The following is a 16,424-nucleotide window of genomic DNA, read 5'->3' on the forward strand; positions in this document are numbered from 1 at the left end:
TGACATTCAAAAGAAGTTTGACATGGCGTTTTTCACTTTTTTATTTTAAGCCAACATTTTGTGCCCTACCATCCACTAGAGCAGTGGTAGCCAACCCTAGCCCTCGAGCTACCAACAGTTCACATTTTCCAGACAACCTAGCTGCTATACTCATTAATCACTGAAACATTTTAAAAGATCCACAGATGAAGCTAATTAGCTCACTTGTGATTCTGTGAGGAGACCTGCAAAACATGGTAGCTCTCGAGGACTAGGGTTGGCTACCCCTGCACTAGAGCATGGTGGGAGAATAAAATATTGTGCTGAGCATAGAGGCACCATGCCTGAAGCATGGCGAGCACACACTGTGCTATGTTTCAGTGTCTATGTTGATACTCAAATTCATGACCATATCAGTGAAAAACCTAATGTCGACCTTCCCCATGTCTACCTAATGCTTGTAGACCACCTGTATTTGCCGGCGTATAAGACGACCCCCCAACATTTCCATTTAAAATATATAGAGTTTGTTATATAAGTGCACCCGGCGTATAAGATGACCCTCCCACTTGGAGGCATGTTTTTCAGTGGAAAAAGTAGTCTTATACGCCAGCAAATACAGTAGTTGTTGTCTGTCCAATGATCGCATTCCATTGCAACAGCAATTTATCATATATCAATGAGGTATAATTAGCATGCAGAGTGTCACAACCTTTGTTGCCTTATCACCGTCCTACAGTATATCCTACTGCTGGAGAAAAGGCTGCTGAAAACCAGGGCCGTGACATACTGCAGTGGGAAGAAGTGGGAATTTTATATGCTCTGCCACTTACTGTAGGTGCTTTTGCAGGTTATACCATTGTAACTTGACCTACACTCAAAACTCCTAAGTTTGGAAAATTGCTTGCCTACTTGCTTTTCTCAGACAATAATGCTGCAGTAGTTGTAGGTTAGTACGAAGTATCTGAAAGTTTTAATTCTAGGGTTCCCTAAATCTGCAGTGTATTTTTTTTATGGTGAGCATGATCTAAGTTTGAAAGTACAGTATGTGCACATTGTGTGAAATGGACAGGGACTAGTGGGTGTGTTGGCAAGAACAAAACCTGCTGATTCTTTTTCATACTTTGAAATCTAAATTCAATAGATGTCATTAAAAATCAGAATACAATTTATACCAACTACCCCAAACATTCTATAAAATTCCTCTCACTCTAATAGATAATAATATAAATAATGGGACAATCTTTGGTACTTGTATATTATCTGGGTGCCCAACATTTTCATCGTAGGGCATTGTACAACCAAAAATTGGTCACATCGCATGCGATGCGACTCGATTTTTATTTGTACAGGCACCCTGATGGGTAATTACTATGTGAAATGCCCCCCTCCCCCCATTATTAACGGCACCCCAGTATCAACGGCAACCCGAAGCGTGGCGAGCGCAGGGGTACGCGCCCTCCGACCTTTTCATACACCCACTATCCACGTCTGCGTGGAGTTTATTTTATATAGTGTGGCGAGCGCAACGAGCCACCGAGCCTGAAGCGTGGCAAGCGGACGCAGAATACGAGCCCGAAGCGTGGCGAGGGGACGCGGATTAATTTACATGTATTCCGTGTCCCCTCGCGGGGCTCCCTGCGCTCGCCACGCTTCGGGCTCGTATTCCGCATCCCCTCGTGGGGCTCGCCACACTATCTAAAATCAACTCCACGCTGACGTGGATAGTGGGGGTATGAAAAGGTCGGAGGACGCATACCGCCGCCCCTCGCGGGCTCGCATGCTTCGGATTGGCATTGATAGTGTGCTGGTTGTGGGCCTTGTGGACACATTCACACCACCAACATCATTCATCTGACATAGTAATGACAACCGGTGTTAACGATGAACTGTATTAATTAGATAATGATTAAATAGAACAATAAATATAATTTAAAAAGAACAATAGCAATGGCAATGACCGGTCAATTAAATGACAATAAATATACCATGAACAATAAAGATAAAGAAAGATAAATAGAAAGATAATGATTAAATTGAACAATAAATCTCAATAAAAATCAGCAACAGTCAATTTTACTTAGCAAGTAAGATGCGTTCGAACGGGGTGTCGCGTGCCAGGCATTTCCGCCATACGAACTCATGCATGTAGGAATTGAGGTTCTGGCGAGCTGTACCCCGTTGGCGCTTGTTACACCATTTCGCGCATCCCCATAGGCACTCAATGTTTTGAGGGTGAGCTCCACTCTGTGGATTAATAAATTAATATCGATGGTTGACGCGCACGTGGTTGTATCCAGTGCACTCCAGTTCTTCTGTGTGCTGTACGCACGCCAGCAGTCACTGAAGATGGTCGTGCCGGGCTCTATATTGGCAATGATTGCTGCCATAAGTGTAGAAGCGTCCCGTTGTGGCACAGGGATCATAAAGCATTCACCAGTTTCCCTGGATATTCCACCGAACACCCACTGTTGTGGGATTACGCGACCCACAATAGCCTGTCGTCTGACAAAAAGAGTCTCGTCAATTTCGACATCTGGCCCGGGCCCCCAATGCGGCGCTGCGGCTGTGCCAGTGAATCCAGTTTGCATGCCTCCCGCATTAAGGTGTTATACATTACCACTGTCTTATTAGACATACTTAGGTGACGATTGCAGAAGTCAATTGATGTCAGCTCCTCACACCAGCAGAAAATAAAACCAACTTCACCAACGCCAGTCGGCATCCTGCGAAGAAAAGGCCTGCTCTGAGACTCTCCTTCCTGCAGCTCTTTATATGACACCTCCATTTGTATTCCTTAATGGACAGCCTCATAGGATGTCCATTGGTGCATGTGGCTGTCACCGGCAGAAGAGAACGGTCCTGCAGAAACCGCACAGCTTCCTCTTCGGTCTGCGGCAGGCTAAACAGACTCACCGATGCAGATGAAGACGCAGCCATTGTTAAATGAACGTAATCCAATCGAAATCACACCAAAATCACCTCACGACACCTCACGATAACACCAGCTCTCCAATACACTTCTTATCTTCTTACAAAATCCCCTCAGAGTGAATTTCTGCCAGATGTGCCAGAGGGCGGGATTAGGATTGGGAGAGGGATATGTTAAATCGCATCGCATTGTATGCCATACAATGGCATACAATGTGATGCGATTTTATACTTTACTAGCACTCCTGATCATTTCAAGGGCAAATCGGGTCCCATCGCATACCATTCAATAGGGCATGCAATGCGACGAGATGGGTGCCCAGATAATACACAAGTACCCAATCTTTTAAGTATGCTTTCTTTTGATTGCTCCATACATTAATCTGCCTGTATTTTTGCTTTTCATTGAAATCTAAAATACATCTCAGGGTGCGGTTACAGAATATTGGAATAGTCTTATCAGAACTCAAGATTAAGTACTGTAGACTATGGAACAGAATGTAAATAGAAATAGCTGTGCCCAGGTAAATAATGAATCAGAATCGCATCAAAATACACTGAATATGGAAGATAATGATGTATGTAAAAGGTGATCGGAAAACGTTTAAGCTTTTGTTCTTGTTTTTCAGACTTTCATTTCTATATAATTTTATACCCTTTTTATTTAAAAAAACAGGACAGTTTTAGTGTGAAACTAATACAGAATGATCTTAATTTCTTCCCAGTACATCCATATCAGACTACTGTACTTCCCGCATTTCTCTCTTAAGAAGTTTTTGTTTATATAGTAATCCTCTGAGTTCAAGTAAATCTTATAGGCTGTTAATCAATCAATCATATGTACAAAATATACACAAACTAGCACATGCCCGCAGCTTTGCTGTCATGTATGTCTGTTATTGCTCAGCGGAACAAACGCAAGTAGTATATAGTGTCATGTTTTTCCTTTTATTGATCCTTTCCCTGATGTCACATCAAGATAATACAAAACCTCTGTTTTTCAGATCACCAAGCTATACAATCCTGAAAATGGGATTTAAATTTATCCAGTAGTTTTTTATTGTCCTCAAACCCTGCCTCGAAGTATATTTAATAATAATTATTATTATAGGAAAAGTATAATGCACTTAGCCCCCCCACACACAGTGAAGAATCCAGTACCCGACAGCTGTTTCAACTGGACACAGCCAGTTTTCCTCAAGAGATAATTATATATATATATATATATATATATATATATATATATATATATATATATATATATATATAATCTCTCTCTATCTATCACACGACAATTCTCCTCAAGCGTGCCTATAAATAACTGTATATTGTATGTTCAAAGGGGCAGCCTATCACACACTGTTTCCTGTTGGCATGGAAACTGCAAGAATACAACAACAATGTTGAGATGGCCCCAATGGTGTGAATCCTTATTCAATATAACCTTATAGGGTCATCGACAATAAAAAGTCCCCAAATCCTTGAGTGTTAAATTTCATAAAAAGTCTTTAGTTCATAAAAGTTGATAAAATTTTACTTCTGACAGATCCTTTGTTACGATATGCTCAACACTTGTAATAATAGATGGAATACTTCACAGGAGCAAAGAACTTAACGCATTTCGTCAATATAAGACTTCATCAGGGGTTGTTCTACAAAATTGTAAGACCGTATCAGTACAGTGAAAAATAGTCACAAAACTTCAGGATGCATTTTTCTGACAATCATTAAAATAATAAAAAAAATACATAAATTAATATAGACAATAATGAACAGAGATGAGGAGGGAATACTAAACATATATGCACTTTAAAATCTCATAATCATGGTTCATTACAAAGATAAGACAGAATAACATTTGTTGACATACCAGTTCTGAGTGTGGTGTGTACATTAACATAGAGGTTGTTTCACAGGCAATAGTTTCTGCTGTATCCACGTGCATTTAAAATGAGCACCACAATCCACCTAGCTGCTGATGCGTTTCTTCCCTCTATGGGACTTTTTTAAAGTACAGGTGGATTGTGGGCTCCTACAGATTTATACTCCCAAAGATCTGGTATGCTTGCTTCTTTCATAACTATATACACATACAGATTACAGTTTCCTTAAAGCTAAACAGACATTGCACTACCTTTCTAAAATGTCTCTCCGTGTACATAAAGAACCAATAGAATAATCAGAGAAACCATTTTACTCATTCTCAATTTAAACCCTTTGGTTGTAAAGTATCTAATTCATATATCCATTTCTGCTTGTGCTAAATCACCAGCTATATAATTTTCCCGCCAGTTTCCCTGAACCCAATCTAAAATGTTATAACTAATACTACTATTTATTGAGCTTTGATGTTCTTTCTTGAAGTGTGCAGACACATGCAATGTGTTTCTACACTTTTTTTTTTAACGTGTCATTCTTATTTTGAATTGTCTGCTAGATCAACCCACGTACTGCTTTATACAAGAACATTGTTAAAGGATATATCACATTAAAACTAACACACATAACAACATGTTTAATCATGTACTCCTTTTCACTTACATTACATACAGTACAAATGTTTCAATTTTATTCCTTTTTGTACTTTTTTGCATTGTCTGCAGCTTATACAAAGGGCACAGCGATAAAACTGTTTAGTTTTAATTCTGGTTACCATAATCGGTACTTATGTAGTATCTGGGCGTCCGATTTAGAAATCGCATCGCATGCGACCAAATCGTATGCGATGCGATGGTCAAGATTTTTCCATAGGATTCAATGTTAAAATGGTCTGAGTCCATTTTAACATAGAATTCAATGGGAAAAAGGGGTCCTTTTCCTTTCCCCACTATCCAAGTGGGCATGGAGTTGGATATAAACCTGTGGTGAGCATAGCGAGCCACCGAGCCCGAAGCGTGGCGAGCGGACACAGAATAATTTTTAAGAAATATGCGTCCCCTCGCGGGGCTCGCTTCGCTCGCTGCGCTCGCTGCGCTATATAAAATCAACTCTATGCCCACTTGGATAGTGGGGAAATGAACAGGACCTTCTTAACATTGAATCCTATGCAGAATCGCATCGCATCTGATTGTATGCCTTAAGGTAAGGCATACAATCACAAAATCGGCAGCCCAGATACTACATAAGTACCCCATAATCTGTTTTGTGGAAGGGCACTGACCGTAATACATAACAGACACGTATTTAGTAATAAAGTGTGTTTTTTTTTTTTTTATCCTAATCATTTATTGTTGGTAATGCACTTTTGTATTTGCTACCTACAATGGGTACCCTGTGTTGCACACTTTCACCAAGTGCTTGCTCATTCATTCATTCATTTATTTATTGAGCCTATCATTTTGTGGTTTCTTCAGCTCTTATTAATAGGTTTGAGTCACGGCTCATGAATAGTTGGTTGCATTAGTACTGTAAGGTGTGGCAAGGTAAAAATAGATTGGTATCCTATTACATGCATACTCGTATGAAAGAAGTCTCCAAGAAATCTCAGAAGATATTACTTTTTAAACTTTAATTTCAAATTCTGTCATGGGAGTTTATCATTTCTAATAGTTTTGTCTGTCTCCTCTGTATGTGTCTCGTAGAAAGCATCCCTGCTTGTAGTGGTCTTTTAGATGTTGTTTACAGATGTAGTGATTTGCATCGTAACCTGATTGTATTTTCTCATGTAAAGTGTGTTAAAATAGATTTATAGAAAAGTTAACATCTGCTTTTTATATGCAGGCAAATATTTGCAAATCTTTTTGTTTTGTTTGTTCTCTAACCCCATCCCCTGGGGTGGTTCTGGCTGACTGGTTTTCAGTTGAGTTTTTGGCTACAGTTGTGTCTGTGCTACATAATTTTACATACCAACCTTGAGCCTGAAGAATAAAATACTTTATTTAGAATTTGTTCTCATGCTACCATTTTAGTTGTTATTTACAATATGAAAAAGTTGCCCCTTCTATTTTTGTTTAAACATCTGGGAGAGCTGGTGGTGGCTGTGACGAATGCTACAGGTATGTTTGTATGATGATGTGAACCTGTTGTAAAACATTTTGTTTTTAATATGATTTCTAAATGTGACACTCACAGATGCAGTTGAAAGTGCATTACTATTTATTATTCACCTGCCTGTCTTTAATGCTGCCTTTACCTACCACTGCTTCTCTCAGTGTCAAATAAAAGTAAGTATAATAGGACAAACAAACATTCTTTTACTGAAAAGTCCTATAGAGATGGGTGTATAAAGGTGACACTACTTTTTTTATGGAATAAAGTGAGAAATAGAAAAGAGCAAAGTAAAAACAACAACAAAAACATCATTGTTGGTCTATAGATTGTCTTCAGTTCTGTTTGCTTGATTGTCATTTGCTCCCATAAATTGCCACATTTTTCATACCATCCAGAAATATTGGACAGAAACTTTTATAGTGTGTATCCACTGATGACGTGTTCTTCGTCTGGGGAGAAGGAAGAAGAACTGGAAGAGTTCAATGGCCATCTCAATATGAACCCATTAAACCTTTGCTTTATATCTACCACAAGTATAAAAAAAAGTGTCATTTTAGAATTAGTTATTTCCATTGAACAAAACTATATAACCACAAAAACATACACCAAGCCTGTCGACAGAATCAACATCCTCCCAACTTATAGGAACCGGGTGAAGAATATCCCAACGGGGCCAATATCAAAAACTACGAGGCAACTGCTCAAATCAAGACACCTTCTTGGAACAAAGTAAGACCATGACAGATCATTACATACAAAGAGGATATAAAGAACAAACCCTCAAGCAGCAATTACAGTAAACCAATTTAGATTGTCAAGAAATCATTAAATACAAACCAAAAACCTACAGAACATCAACCAAGAAGTGACTTTTTTGTTACATAAATTAACAGTAACCACCAAGTGTTAGAAAAAAAATGGCACAGCTTGAAGTTAGATGAAGACCTGAGACCACTATGAACAGACAAGCGAAGAATAATCTACAATAAAGTGAAGAACCTAAAACAAAAACTTGTGTCAAGCTTTATAAAACCAAATGGAGATGGCTAAAAAAAGATATGACTACGGGTTTTTATTCCTGTCTAAAGTGCAAAGCATGTAAAAATAAAAAGAGAACCACAATTAAAATCTTTTCTTCACATATAACGTAGAAAGAATACCAAATAACACCTCTCCTGTGAATCTGAAGAGGTGTTAACTAACAATAAGGCTTTCATCGCATATTTACAATATCAAAAGAGGACTGCCAACTTATGGTTTGTCCAATCACTTTGCTGAAGCCCATAAAAAGACCCAACAGGAGAAGTGAATCCACATCGGAGAGGCAGTGATTTTATCAAACAATTAAAACAACGAGACACAGTGGATTTTTGAATTACAAACATTACACCACAAAGGAATATAATAGATTTTGAATTTAATCCGTTTTATAAAAAAAAAAAAAACAGGGGGGGGGGGGATGTGCAGGTTACGCTAGGTAAATTCCGTAGCGTTTTTAATGCACCCTTTATTGCAGGCCTGGCTAACCTGTGGCTCTCCAGATGTTGTCAAACTACAAATCCCATCATGCCTTGCCACAGTTTTGCTATAAGGGAGTGTTAAAACTGTGGCAAGGCATGCTGGGATTTGTAGTTTCACAACATCTGGAGAGCCACAGGTTGGCCTGTCCTGCTTTATTGGTTTTCTCATATATGAGGAATGTACATTTTTGACCCATACAAGCCTTTTTACCATGTGGTTCACTCCTCTTCAGAGTGACCATTTTTTTTTTTTTTTTTTTAAAGTTTTTCCCTGTCAAAAAAACACATTTAAACAGCAGCATTATCCTTGAAAAAGTGAGCAAAGCACACGAAACACGTTGAAGCTGCTGCAGCCCATGGATCTCCTTCCCCTGCTCTACCGCCCCGCACTGAAGCCACCGAGGCAGAATGACATGCACCGTGATGTCATCAGTGGATGCCCCCAAGTGCTGAAGGTTACCTGGCAGGTACTTTTAGTTTTTTGTTTAAATTTTTAGCTAAACTCAATTCCACCATTCATTAGCACTCGTTCAAAATCCTTTGTGTATCCGGCTGCAATGTGCATGAGCGCAGCGGCACATGGGGGTGCAGGCGGGGGATGTAGCTCCGGTAGTGTCTAGATCCCCTTCAGTTTTGTCACTTTTCCTATCATGCACTGGGTCCACATATACCTGGAGGGGGAATATAAATCTGTGGCGAGCGAAGCGTGCATAGCGATCCCGCGAGGGTACAATGCAGCTAAAATAAAACAAAATAACCTATACCTACGTGAATTACAGATAAAATACAAAATGTTGTGTGGGCATCTAACAACTTCCGCCCTCACCGAACGACACATCCTGTAAACAAAACTGAAGGGGATCTAGTCTCTACCATGTAGCTCCTCTCTGTATATCGCTGCTGCATGCTTGCACCTGTTCATCTGTTAAAACACACCGCCCACTGCCACCAGCTGACTCTGACTTCACAGCACATTTGCCCACCCTGCCGCGACCATACTCCAGCCATGTGAGCGCATCCCGACTGCACACCACCAGCGGAGCTGACTCCGCTCACTGCTGGACCTGCTGTCCACGTTGGGGCCGTCTGCCAGGGCTCCCCTGTGACAGCGCTGCGGCACCCCAGGGAGCCGCGGCGCACAGTTTGGGAACCATTGACCTAATGGCTACATGCTAGAAAAAAACCTCTTTAAAAATGTGTTTAACCTTCCCTGAAACTTGGGTACAGGAAAAGATCTAAATAAGATTTATATACAATCTAGCTGAAGTACCTGATGTTGCCTGGGTTCAACTTTTTAAATACTGGGTCAAAGTAGGTCTATGCCCTTTTTCAGACCGCACTTACTGAGCAGGGTTTGTGGTGTGAAAGCCATAGGATTGCTCAGTGCCCTTGTGCTGCTTAAAAGCTCGATCTGCCGTATATTTAGGCCACTTTTGCTTCAGAGAAATAAGTCATGTCCTTTTATTATCTTAAACTTTTGTTCATGCGTGGTTACTAATCACAAGCCAGGGGTTAGTGGTATGTGTATAGCGAATTAAAATGACCTGTCTGGCCAGACAAATTTTAAAATACCTTACAGGGTAGGCCACCCTTTTCAAGCATCTGCCGTTCTCTCTCCCAGCTGCTGGTGCTTAATTTACCTTAGTGGTGCAGCTTTCTCTGGAGGTTCATCAGAGGGGTGCTTTTGTCCACTGCAAGGAATAAGGTAGAGAGATCTTAGGTGTAACTAGGAGAGTACAATAGAGTCAGTCTGTATGGCCTCTTACAGTGGAGTAAAATTTAACATATAGGATACTAGTCCTAGCCTTCAAGAGAAGTTTTGTTTTTTTACTCATGTCCTCTGTGTGACTGAAGTGCCTACTATCTAAGGAGGTACTGTAATGCAGGGTACACACCAAATCGACAAAGTCCCAATCCCATCAATCTAGATCCAATCCCGACTAGGGTGGCCAATCCCGGGATCGGCGGGATCCCGGGATTTGGCCACAAAATGTCCGGGATTGGACTAGCCAATTCTGGGATTTTGGGATTGCATAGTAAATTTCCAGGCAGCATCTGAGCAGACGATGCCTGACTGGTCCAGACCCGGCGTGCGGCCTAAAGATGAGCGTCTTCAGCCACTGTCACTCACCGTCTGGCGGTGAGCGGGTGTGACACTGGAGGGGACGGGCAGTGAGCGTGTTACAGCACAGGAGGTGCAGCGCTGTGGCCTGCTCAGCGTGAACTATGGGTCACGCTGCGCAGGTCTCAGCGCTGCTCCTTGGGTGCTGGAAACCACTCGCTGCACCCCCAACCTCTCACACAGGACAGTTACAGCCGAGCTCCACTAAGTAAGGGGGACGGGAGTTTTTCTTTTAGGGATGCCAATCCCGGGTATCCTGGGATTGAGCATTTTTCAATCCCAATTCCCGGGATTGAAAAAGTGCCCCGGGATTGGCATCCCTAATCCTGACCGATTGGACCCTTTTTTTGCCTGTTCGGATCCGATCCCGATCCGATGCGTGGCCCTGCCGGTCGGTCATTATTCAGATCCTACCTGCAGCAGGTAGGATCTGAAAACGACCATACACCCGGGTGCGGGTCGCGATCGGAACGGAACCCGCTCATGGTGCACATTGTGAGCAGGTCGTGCACTCCGCGTGATTGTGAGCGGGTCGCCCTGGTGTGTACCGGGCATTAGGCAGTATACTTTCTGTTGACACTAGAAGGAAAAGGACAGACATTACAACAGGTTCCAAGGGAATCATGAGATAGGGGACTCAATTTAAGTTATGTTAAAGTTTTTACATTTCATGATTTCTTGTGTTAAATAAGTATGCAGTACAACAGTAATCAAACATCAACTTTGTAATTATTTTTTCTCCTTTATAAAACCGAGTACATGATGATTTTTTTTTTTGTATGGTAGTTATGTGTTCCTTTTTTGTTATCCCAATTTTTTTGAAAGGTGTTTATCTTAACATTTTTTATTTTGTTCAAAAATGTGTGCTTTTTTTGCCATAAAAATTTTTGGATTCCGGAGGAAGATACCTTAGGGGTCAAAATTATGTGTGATTTTCTTAATAAATAACCCTGATATTTCTAATAAACTGAATAAAGAAGCCACGATTAGTAAATTAACAAATTTAAAAATCTATTTTTAATAAACTAATTGACAGTCAAAATATGTGGTACAATTGGCTGTATTGACAGCCTCTCCTCTAAAAAATGTCATAAAAATGAGAAATGTGTTGTAGACTGTTTCATTTTTTGGGTAGTGATCTGTTGTGGAATGACATGATAATATAGCCATAGCCTTTGACATGAAAGCACCCAAACAAGTGTATTTCTATCTTCAATAAATGCTCTTATTTAATCTTCTGGTGTAGATATTGTATTAATATCAGTTTTCTTATTTCGTCATATTGCAGGCCTGTGGGAATGCCAAAAATGGAAAAGGTTTACTTGCACAATCCTAGTTCAGAAGAAACTATTACTTTAGTATCAATATCAGCAACAACATCACATTTTCATGCATCATTTTTTCAAAATAGGGTAAGTAGTTCTTTTTCTTTTTTGCTGCCAAATTTTAACTTTGAATTGCAACAATAGCGAGTTGTTCCCTATGGTCATTGTGAGTAAAACACTGCCCATTTCCACTTGGCTCCAACAACATTAGGCATCAGTCAGTCAATACTTTCTATCTACCTAAACGGGCAATTCCCCATTTTCATGGTGCTGAAATTCTGGAAACAGGGAAATCAAACTTTTTTGTCATTTCCCGTTTTTGACGATTCCAACCAAAGCGGGATGCAGGTGTTCACTGATTCGCAATCATTGATGTCGGTCTATTAGATCAATATTAGGGAATCATCAACCTAGTGTATGGTCCACGTATGTGTGGCGATCGGCAGACATTGAGCAGGTTACAGTCAAGGAATCAGGGAAATTCTACCTGTTAAATTTCCTGACTGTTCCATGCATTGGGAGCAGGAAGGAATCACTCTTTCTCCCCTACTACAGTTGCTCCTTTAAGACTCCTTTATTAAAATGTGTTCCAGACAATCAGATATTTGCTCCAACTGTAGAAAGGGTCCACAGTCATGATAGATAATAACATGAACATTTTGTTGATGCATGGGTTGGAACCTGAAAATTAGTTGGGTGTGGATCAAATGGTCGACTTGCACTAGGTTGTTTTTGACAAAAGGTAGACATAGAAAAGATCGGCATGCAGTTTTCCTCTTTTTTTTTGGTGTCTGTCGACACCTAAGCACATGAACCCCCAATTAGTGTAGAGCATATTGGTGCTTCGCTCTCCATGCTAAGGGCCTTTACCCATCCCAATCCACATGGATCGTAAAACATGAAAGTCCAAAAATTTAAAAAAAACCTGTGATCCGCATCTTTTCTTGTGTACACCTTTTTTGTGCATGTCGACTTATTGACTGTTGACCTATCATCCAGATATCCTGTAGGTGGGTCAATGTGTGGTTTGGATTCATGTTAATCAGCTTGGACAACATGTTAATCAGCTTGGATGATTTGTGGGAGAATAACAGAAAGCATGAAATCAGTGTAGCATATGCATTCTTGATATTGCATATGCTAACAAACAAGCATGTTTCCTCTGCATTGGTATTTATATATTGGAGTTATGACTATGCACAAATGGTATGGAAGATGGGTTTAAGGTCAGGAATCTGTTCATTTACAAAACACTAACAATAGCTCACCCCTATAGTATAGGGGCAATGTATCAAGTATTAAAAAGAGAAAATGTGGGAAAGCACCAATCACTGTCAGTTATCTAGTGCACCACCTTATCTCTCTCCAAGGTTTGATCCAACTGTCACATTTTGTTTGGGGGCCTTTAAACTACAACACCATTACTCTGAGCTTTTAGAATATACAAATATCAACATCCAATTGGTAGTGCATGTGGAATACAGCTGTTTATTGAATGTTTGGCGCATGTTATTGGCATCTGTAAGTAGGGTACTTGTTTCCTAGCACGGCGTCCACGATTTTAAGTCTTATGCCATCTTACGCATTGTATCGCATCGCATGCCATATAGCCGCATGCGATGCGATTTAAGCACCCTATACGATTTTACATTGTATAAGCACCCTATTGGGTGCTTACAATGTTAAATGCACCCCCACGTCACCCCCACTATCAATGCCAACCCGAAGTGTGGCGAGCGCTGCGGTACGCGTCCTCCGACCTTTTCATACCCCCACTATCCACGCCAGCGTGGAGTTGACTTTATATAGTGTGGCGAGCCACCGAGCCCGAAGCGTGGCGAGGGGACACGTATTACTTTACATGTATTCTGTGTCCCCTCGCGGGGCTCACCACGCTTCGGGCTCGATGGCTCGCCACACTATCTAAACCCAACTCCATGCCGACGTGGATAGTGGGGCTATGAAAAGGTCGGAGAACGCGTACCGCCGTCCCTCGCGGGCTCGCTGCGCTAACCACGCTTCTGGTTGGCATTGATAGTGAGGGTGCTTTTAACATTGTAAGCACCCCTTACGGTGCTTATACAATTAATAATCTTATAGGGGGCCCATTTAACATTGAAAACACCCATTAGGATTCTTATACAATTTTAAATCGTATACCATTGTATACAATGTTCCCTCTAATTTTACGAAGGCTGTGTGCAGCAAAAGATATTGGCTGTGCAACTTTGGAAGGAAATGTAAATTTTTGTGCGTCACATAACATATACAGGCCTAGGTTTCGAGTTCTGTTGAGTTAATAAAGCTATTTGAATGTTTACAGACTTCGAGCTCCTTATTTTTGTCGAGCTTTGTTGTTTTCTCGACGAGAGGTTGGTTATTTATGAGGTCGCCTATTCATTGTCTAGTTTTCTCGACTTGTCGAGCAGAGCTCACCTGATTTGGTTTTCGGTTTGCTCGACTGTCGAGTTGAACATACCCCTACTATCCAAGTGGGCATGGAGTTGGATATAAACCTGTAGCGAGCCACCGAGCCCGAAGTGTGGCGAGCGGACGGTATTCTGTGTCCCCTCGCGGGGCTCGCTACGCTCGCCACGCTTCGGGCTCGGTGGCTCGCTACGCTCGCCACAGGTTTATATCCAACTCCATGCCCACTTGGATAGTAGGGGTATGAAAAGGACCCCTTTTTCCCATTGAATTCCATGTTAAAATGGACTCAGTCCATTTTAACATTGAATCCTATGGAAAAATCGGGTCATCGCATCGCATGCGATATGGTCGTATGCGATGCGATATCGCATCGCATCTGATTGTATGCCTTAACTTAAGGCATACAATCAAAAAATTGGGCGCCCAGATACTACATAAGTACCGCTGCATGTTTATATAGTATGCTTTAACCCATTATTCCATTGTCAGCATCAGTTTTCAGCTTGTATTATTACGCATTTGTTTAAATTATTCCATTTGGCATATAAGAAGTACTGTATTATCTTTTTTTCTGCTCACCTTTCATGTTCACTGTGCTGCATTTTGCCCATTGAAAGTCTTCTGTATACATGTCTATTTATGTCTACTTCTGGTTTGATCAAACACCTATGTTTAGGTCCCTTGTATCCATGCTGGGGCAGAATTAATACCCCTTTCACATCGCACTTTTAAAATGGTAAATTGCCGTTTTTTTCCCTTTTTAAAACGTTTAAGCCTGCACTGTGAATGCACCACAGCCGATTTACCGTTTAAAGTTAACTGGCATTTCGAACCGTGTAAAAAGCAGAGTCCTACACGGTTCCTTGCCGTTTTTTGTGCAATGTGAATGTGTACAATGCTATGCATTCACAGTGCAGGCTTAAACGTTTTAAAAAGGGAAAAAAAACAGCAATTTACCGTTTTAAAAGTGCGATGTGAAAGGGGTATAAACCGGTATTTAAAACGGTAATCTGCGGCAATGTAAGGCTCTGACCCGTTTTAATTACCGTTTTAAAATACCGGTTTTTAAAACGTGTCGGCGATGTGAAAGTGGTATTACTCAGGATACAATGTTTGTTTGTTGCCATTCTTTTGTTTATTTCTACAATGCAATGCATTGCAATTTACCTCAGAGCTCTCATTCCTGTACTGAGACTTCAGGGAGATACCAGCATTGTGCAGTCTGCTGATTTTGAAATGGTTTTTATAGGAGAATTTTCATTTTTAACAAGATATCTACTTTTATATAATTAACTATAAAAATGAAGCCCATCTCTGACAATTGCCACTTTCCTCTAGGGGAGAACTCGACGTGTCGAGCAGGGGAGAACTCGACTTGTCAAGCTAAATTTTCAATTAGCAAAATGAGAAAAACAAATGCAAATGCTCGACAATTCGGACTGTTACTGGTGGGATTGAAATTACAGTTTGAATAGGCGAGAACTCGACTTGTCGAGCTAAATATTCATGTCGAGCAAAACGAGAAAAACAAATGCTCGACAATTCGGACTGTCACTGGTGGGATTTAATACCCCCCATAGGCTATAGCAGTGATTTTCAACCTTATTAAACTCGTGGCACACTAAAACAAGATTTTAACCTTTGTGCGCTCAGTTGTAATGTCTGTGCGCGGGCTCGGCGAGTTGTGTGTGTGTGCGCGCACACGCGCACAGCTTAGAGGGAACACTGATTGTATATGGCATACAATGTGATGGTATACGATTTAAAATTGTATGACATCGGCTGACATCGCGTAGCATCGCATACCATACCATTGTATGGCGTATGGTATGCGATGCGATGGGCGCCGTGCTAGGAAACAAGTACCGTAAGTAGCATCTGATAGGTTCAAATTTAGTAATTGGAGTCCGTTAATTGTCAGTGTTTATATGCTGTATTCCCAAGGATGCCCTTGCACATTGACTATGCATCTGCTTGGGAATTGAAGTGTGTGCATAATATTCTTTTGTTTTTCCTGGGAAGTTCAATATCTAGCTGTTATGAGTTTTTGCTATTGCTTTTTTGGTGCAGTCACAATTCAACTTAATCTCATTAAGTTGCTGGGCTGTTTACCTAAGACAGGTGCTG

General features: G+C 40.9%; 1 protein-coding gene across 2 annotated transcripts in view; it reads left to right on the forward strand.

Moving 5' to 3' along the window:
- TMEM131 (transmembrane protein 131) overlaps positions 1-16,424 on the forward strand; it is a 264,088-nt gene that overhangs the window by 169,804 nt on the left and 77,860 nt on the right. For both annotated transcript variants that reach the window (XM_083168563.1, XM_083168562.1), the window contains exon 5: positions 11,831-11,954. In XM_083168563.1, coding sequence (XP_083024689.1) covers positions 11,831-11,954 — 124 coding nt within the window. The remainder of the gene's footprint in view (positions 1-11,830; positions 11,955-16,424) is intronic.

This window comes from Crinia signifera, chromosome 2, assembly GCF_055691185.1.
Source record: "Crinia signifera chromosome 2, ASM5569118v1, whole genome shotgun sequence".
Classification (NCBI taxonomy): Eukaryota; Metazoa; Chordata; class Amphibia; order Anura; family Myobatrachidae; genus Crinia; species Crinia signifera.